The following is a 6,383-nucleotide window of genomic DNA, read 5'->3' as shown; positions in this document are numbered from 1 at the left end:
TCAGAGTCCCCTGATCTGATCTAGACCACCCTTCCAGAGAATGCTGCCCATCCAGCCAGAGATCTCTGGGGAAAGATGGTGCCCTTGCCTCTTGTCCATTTTCACTTCCAGCTAGACTAGGCAGGGCCGTGAGAAGGCTGGATGGGGCCAGAAGACCGAAGCACCCAGGCCCAAGAAGCACCTTGGGGGCATGTGCTTTCCTCCTGGTGACCCTGGTGCCTGGCTGGCTCCCTGCTGGACACACCATGGCTCCTCTTCCACCTTCCTTGAGCTGGTGGCCCAGCCCTCAGCACCTCACCTTCCACACATCATGTCTGTCCTTGTTCACCCTCTGGCGTCCCTCCTTCCTCAGCAACCTGAGGGTGGAGGGCTATGCTGAGGGGGTCAGGCAAATAAAAACCAGAGGACTGAGGCCAGCCTGGTCTGTGGGGGCTGGGACAGGGTCTTCCTGTGGTCAGCAGAGCCACTGCTCCATCATGGCCAAGTCCATTTCCTCATGCTTATCAGAAAACCAGCCTGGGTGCCAACAAGTCCTGAGCAGGGAATCAGGGCTGTTTAATGTCTGAAGTTTCTAGGTCAGCTCAGGGCACAGAGGTGCCCCTGAAGCGTTGTTATTCTTTGAACCTTCAGGGGGCAGGATGGAGGCAGGTCCTAGTTAGGGCCTCAGTTTTCTTCCGTCATCCAGAGAATCCAGTTTCAGCATACTGCACTCTCCCTCCTGTGGTCATGTAAGTGTGCCCTTGAAAAATGCTCTCATCACCTCTACCTTGGCTCTAACAGTGAGCCCTGAAGAAGGGAGCCCCCTTATTTGGTGGGATCCCTACACAGATACTTCCCTGGGAAGCCTCAAACAGCAACAGGACCCTCCCCTGGCCTTGGTGTGTGAAGCATTCTTAATGTCCTACTTTTCCCACCCTCTAGCCCCTCAATTACAGACACTTGACAAATTCAACTTTAGATGTAAGGAATTAATGGAGGTAGGAAAGACTGAGGCATGCCCAGCCAGGGTGTTTGGTTCCTAGGGGCAGGTCCAGTTACAGCAAAAAAAAACAGGGAAATGAAGGTGTGGGCAGACAGCAGATTTGGTCTTGAACTTGGGAGACAGAAAAGTGATGCTCCTTGAGCCTCAGGAATGGGGAGCAACAGAAAGAAAGCCATGTCTGAGGCGGGCCCTGAAGACCCAGAGGGGGGAAAGGGAAGCAGCTCCCCACCCCTCAGTGCTGAGGAAAAGGCACTTGGCTCAGTCTCCAGCTTGCATCCATCCATGAAGCAGCTGGGGGTGGGTCTTGAATTCCTGGCCCCTTTTAAGGGCCCTGCAGTCGCTCCTGGTTGAGTTTCTGGAAAAACCTTCTGCCAAACTCGTAAGTGCTCATCATGATGGCACAGGAGGGGGCAGCCTTGATGATCCTTGGGAGGAAGCCTGCATCCAGAGGGGGACCAGGTCAGGGGTTGTGGCCCCAAACCCTAACCCCACGCAGGGCACAGGTACAGACACCTACTGACCTGCAAACAATCCCTTGGTCCCTGACTCAGCTCGGATCCTCCGCAGCAGCACCCAGGTAGAGTCCACACGTGGAGGCCTCACTGCAAGAACAAGGCACATTGTTCAGATGCCCTCACGCCCCCATCTGCCCCTCCACACCAGCTGGTCCCTCACCTCTCACAGCCTCCATCGCTCCCAGCTGGACCTGGCGCTGAGTCTTCACAACATCAAAAGGCAGAGTCAGGGTGGCTGCCACCTGGATAGGTGGGGAGAAGGCTTAGAGTCATGCCCAGGACACCATTCCTTCATCTAGCAGAAGAGGAGGCTCCCAGGGCTGGGAGGGACAAAGACCTCACAGGTCCTCAGCCTTAGCCAGGGCAGCATGGGGACAGCGTGCTCTCCAGCCACCAGTGCTGCAGGGCCGTTCTGCAGGCAGCTATGCCCCAAATCTCCAACCACCTTTGGGACCTCAAGGAAAACCCCGTGGGCCTCACCTGCTCCATCAACTCACCGTTCCTGAGATCCCGCCAGCTAAGAAGCTGATGCCCACAGATGTCTGGTCATTTGTCCTGGACCCACTTAGCCAGCTCTTCACCAACTCGTAGTTGAACCAATATAGAGCTTAGAAGATGGAGGTACTCGTGAGACATGAGGGAGGTAGGGTGCAGAGGGGAGCCCTAGGTGTTCTGTCACCCTGATTACTAGCCACTAGGCACCCTCCAAGAATTACCTCACAACAGTCCAGAGAGACCACTACCTGCTGTGCCCGTTTTACAAACGACAAATCTAGAATTAAGACTTAGCTACAGGTCCCTATGCATTTTAGGCCCTGCACTCCTGGAGACTTACCCGAGAAGGGCACATCCCGAAGGGCAGTGGGCGCCCAGCCCAGCCACAGAGAGCGCCAGCCTCCCTGAGCCACTGCAGCCTGAACAGAGGCCCTCAGCTCCCGGTACAACACATGCTGAGCCTGCAGCTTCGTCCGCACCAGCTCAAGGGGGCTAATCACAGTCACTGTGCCCACTGAAGAGAACATGGTGGGAAGAGATCAGGTTTCGGGACCTAGAATGTGTGCCTCCCACCCCCACCCGGCCTGACAAGATAGGCAGAGACCAAGGCAGGGAACCAATGCTAGGTTTGAACAAGAGTGGGACAGAGGGAGTTCAGAGTCCTGCGTGGTGCTCACATCGGGCCAGAGCGCCAGCCATCATGGGTACATAGAGGTCAGAGGTCAAGTTTAGCCCAAACAGGAAGGTCTTGAGTTGGTCATAGACGGTGAAGTAAATGGCGGTGGCCGGCACATTCATCACCCTGGGAGTGTGGACTGAGGTTAGCTGGGTCTTCCAAACCGTCCCTCAACCCAGCCAGCCCTGCCCCCACCCCCACTCCCCAACCACCCAACCCTGGAAGGTGATACAGGGAGGGGCTACTCACAGGGTGGCTGGGAGGCCACTCCAGAGGGTCCTGGTGCCTTCATGCCTCACAATCTTTACAAAGGCATCCTGATCAAGTGGGCCCATTCCAGGGGGGAAGAAGAGACATGAGGAAGGCCTGTGACTGCCGAGGGCTGGTCCAGACCTCCCTCCACCCACAGCGTCCTGGAGACCCCTCCCGACTTTCCAAACCTTCTGTGGGGAGGCCTATGCCAAGACCTAACTGGCCATCACCCTATGCCCTGCGCTGCTTGTTCTCGGCTGGGGCTGAGTCCCTTGGGAATGAACGCCTCCGAGCCCATCCTGGGGAACAGCTGCTCACCATGGTGCCAGTGAAGCGGGTGGTTTCCTGAAACCAGGTGGCACAACGGGCCCCATTTGGGCATAGGTACATTGGCTCCACGACTCCATTGCAGTACAGGAGGCACTTCCCAGCAGGTTGGAGAGGGGTCGACACTGGGGGAGGGGAGGGAGCATTAAGATTACATGGCTTTGGAACCCTGCAGAGGAGATAGGTGCCCACTCTGGCTAGGCCCATGTTTGGGATAAAGTCCTAGAAAAAATACTGGCTGACAAGACCAGCAGTAAGTCTGGGGCGTGACTAGGATAGTCCCTACTCTAGGGCTTCCCTGTGCCCCTGGGACCCTTTCAAGGCTCCCTGTGGCTTGAGGCACTCACGTTTGGTGTAGATGCTCCACAGTCTAGAGGGAGGTGTTGGCTCTAAAACACAAGGCAACCCCCCCCCCAGTCAGACCAAGCCCACCACCCGCAGAACTCCCCAAGTTTCCCTCTTGCTCAGGTACCACCCCCTTCATCCTTCCAGACTCTTACCACTGGCTCCTGAGGGGCGCTGGGACTGCAGACGCACCTTCACCACGTCCAGGGGTGTCACTAGGGGTGGGGAGAATTCAAAGAGTTCCTTTCAAGTTCCTATTCTGGCATCTCCCTCCAAACAAGGTCCCTATCTTCCAGTTTAAATTACAACCGCCCCCAGTCCCCAGCTGCCCTTCACCCCACTAGCCCAAAGCCTTACTAAAGAGAGAGGTGACTGTCGCCCCAGTGCCTGAAGCCACCATCTGCTGAAGGAGGCTAAGGCCCCCGGGTTCTTGGTCAGCCATATTGAAGAGTCGACCCTGAAAGCAAACCTCAGTCACATGGGAAGTAAAAATCCCAAGGGAGCTCTGGTGGCCTAGTAGCAAGGAGCTGCAACTACAATCCCAGAGGTGCACGGTTCGAATCCACCAGATGCTCTGCCGGGGAAGGAGGGGTGGTCTCTTCCTGTACCAGTCAGATCTGATTTGACGATACACTCACACAAAAATAATAACATTTTTTAAAAAAATCCCAAAAGTGGGTTTCCAGGAGAGGGAGACACGGGTGAAGGCACTTTGGGGGATCTTAATTGGTGACCCGCATCCTTCAGGCCCTGAAGCAGAAACTGCCTCGAGTAATCTCCAGAGCAAATTTGTTCAATCCAAGTACTGTCAGAGCCTTTATCATCGGGGAAACGAAGGTTAAAACCGAAGGTAAAGTGACACGCCCACGACCATTCCAGATGTAATTAGGCAGCAAACTGCCTTTCCCAGATACCATTCACTCACCATGCAGCACATGGTTACTCGGCATCCAGCGCAGGTGCCGGGTTTGGCCCTGGCTGCTCAAAGATGCAGACACCCAGACCACCCCGCTCCCTCCAGGCCCCGGCGACAGGACGGACACACGCGCGCCCGAGTCACCTCGTGTGGACAAGCGAGGCCGGGCAGCGAGCGAAACGTGTCAAGATGACGGCGGCCCTTCTTCGCACCCGGCCCCTAGGCAGATGGGCCAGGCCCGGAGCCCGAGCAGGAAAGGCTAGCGCTCTGCCCTAAACAGGCAGGGGGCTCAGCTGGAAAGGGAGGAAGTTGGAGCCGGGCACAGGAGAACTTCACGTAGGGACGCCTGGAGAGGCAGATGAGGTCGACATCGATGGCACGTCCAGCCCCCCAGCCCCAACCCGGCTCAAAGTCCCCGGGACCCCCAGAGACCCGGTTCTGGTCTCCTTCCCGACCCGGGCCCAACCCCGCCTACCTGATTCTAGGCCGGTGCTCGCGCGGCTGGGGGCCCGGGGGTCGGCGAGACCATAGCGGATCCACGACCGCAGCAACGACCCGCGCGTTCTCCTCAGAGAGGCCTCAGTAGACAGCAGCCGCCAGCTCCGCCCCCTATCACGCCAAGAGGCTCCGCCCCCCGGTACCCTTCACGGGCCGAACGACCGCAAGCCCGGAGTTACGCCGGCCCGCCCACTCACGTCCTCAGGTCTCCGCCTCCACCCGTCCTTGGGGCACACCGCGTTTGCGTGAGCCGGCCCCGGCCCCGCCCCCTCGGTTCTAGGTCCTCTGCGGAGCGAGGGGGGAAGGGTGACGCAGGCTGCGTGCAATCAGCCGCCCGCGCTTTGCTATTTGACTGTTTATACAGCCCTGTCTGCTCTCACAAAGGATAAATGCTGTTCATTTATGGTGCTGGCCGAAAATATCGTTATACCACGGACAGCCAAAAGAAGGAACAAATCTTTCTAGGAAGAAGTGCAGCCAAAATGCTCCTTAGAAGCCTGGATGGCGAGACTTAGTCTCACTTACTTTGGACACATTTTCAAGAGAAGCCAGTCCTTGGAGGAAGGAAAACGGTTGAAGTCCTCTCAGTGTGTGGCGCCATAACGACTCCTCCATCGGTTCCCACGGAGCCACGGGTGGATTCGAACCACCTGAGTCGCGCAACTTTTTATAGACGAAGCCAGCAGAGCTCCTGTGGTAAAATTGAGGGTACTTGAAAAACAGGAAAAATATCCTGGGCGAAGCGGACCGACAGAGTGGCTGCAGGAGTGGGTTAAACAGTGAAGAATGTGAGGATGGCGCAAGGCTGGGCAACACTACCTTCTGTTGACTTTAGGGTCACTACCAACAACTGTTCACATAAAAGCCACCCCAGCACTCCTTGGGGAGCGTCCCCCTGGGGTCAGGGGTTCCTGGGAACTTTCTGGAGGAGCGTGGGCAGCGCTGCTTCCCCCTTCCCTGCACAGCGGAAGGTTGGTTCCTGAGATCAAGTCATCACAGCCAACATTTACCCCTCCTCCCATTCCCTACGCGGGAGATGGGGGCGGGGAGGTGCGGAAGTTTTGCAGTGTCTTGGTGACCCGAGTTCAGCAGGCACTAGCTCCACCTCGTCCTACAGATAATCTATGGGCGAGTGAGGTCACAACCTCAGAACCACTCTATGAAGGCAGCAGCAACAATAATAAAAACCTGTTCTCCAAAAACAAAACAAAACAAAAACAATAATAAAAACCCACTATATGAAGACTGTTGCATATGAGTGGTCTGTTCCACAATCAGCTCCTGGCCTAGTTTTCACAGCTGATATTGAGTTCTCCAGCGGTTCTTTCCACATATGTAATCGATCTGATTCCTATGCATACCATCAGGTGAAATCCA

The 6,383-nt window shown here is 56.3% G+C and overlaps 1 protein-coding gene and 1 pseudogene across 1 annotated transcript; one reads left to right on the top strand and one right to left on the bottom strand.

Annotated features, from left to right (window-relative positions):
• Positions 1-1,304: 1,304 nt before the first annotated feature.
• On the bottom strand, positions 1,305-4,034 carry SLC25A39 (solute carrier family 25, member 39). The gene is made up of 11 exons (XM_006897885.1): positions 3,950-4,034; positions 3,748-3,807; positions 3,595-3,636; positions 3,239-3,372; positions 2,918-2,985; positions 2,670-2,794; positions 2,333-2,506; positions 1,995-2,104; positions 1,658-1,739; positions 1,504-1,584; positions 1,305-1,420 (listed from the first exon to the last, which is right to left on the bottom strand). The coding sequence occupies exons 1-11, from the start codon at positions 4,032-4,034 to the stop codon at positions 1,305-1,307; spliced, it is 1,077 nt and encodes a 358-aa protein (XP_006897947.1).
• An 847-nt stretch (positions 4,035-4,881) lies between these two features.
• Positions 4,882-6,383, top strand: part of LOC102863184 — a 31,487-nt pseudogene continuing 29,985 nt past the window's right edge.

Source organism: Elephantulus edwardii, unplaced genomic scaffold (assembly GCF_000299155.1).
Source record: "Elephantulus edwardii isolate Elephantulus edwardi_28Jun2011 unplaced genomic scaffold, EleEdw1.0 scaffold00216, whole genome shotgun sequence".
Taxonomy (NCBI): domain Eukaryota; kingdom Metazoa; phylum Chordata; class Mammalia; order Macroscelidea; family Macroscelididae; genus Elephantulus; species Elephantulus edwardii.
The sequence above is the reverse complement of the archived record's forward strand: the minus strand, read 5'-3'. Positions and strand labels throughout refer to the sequence as shown.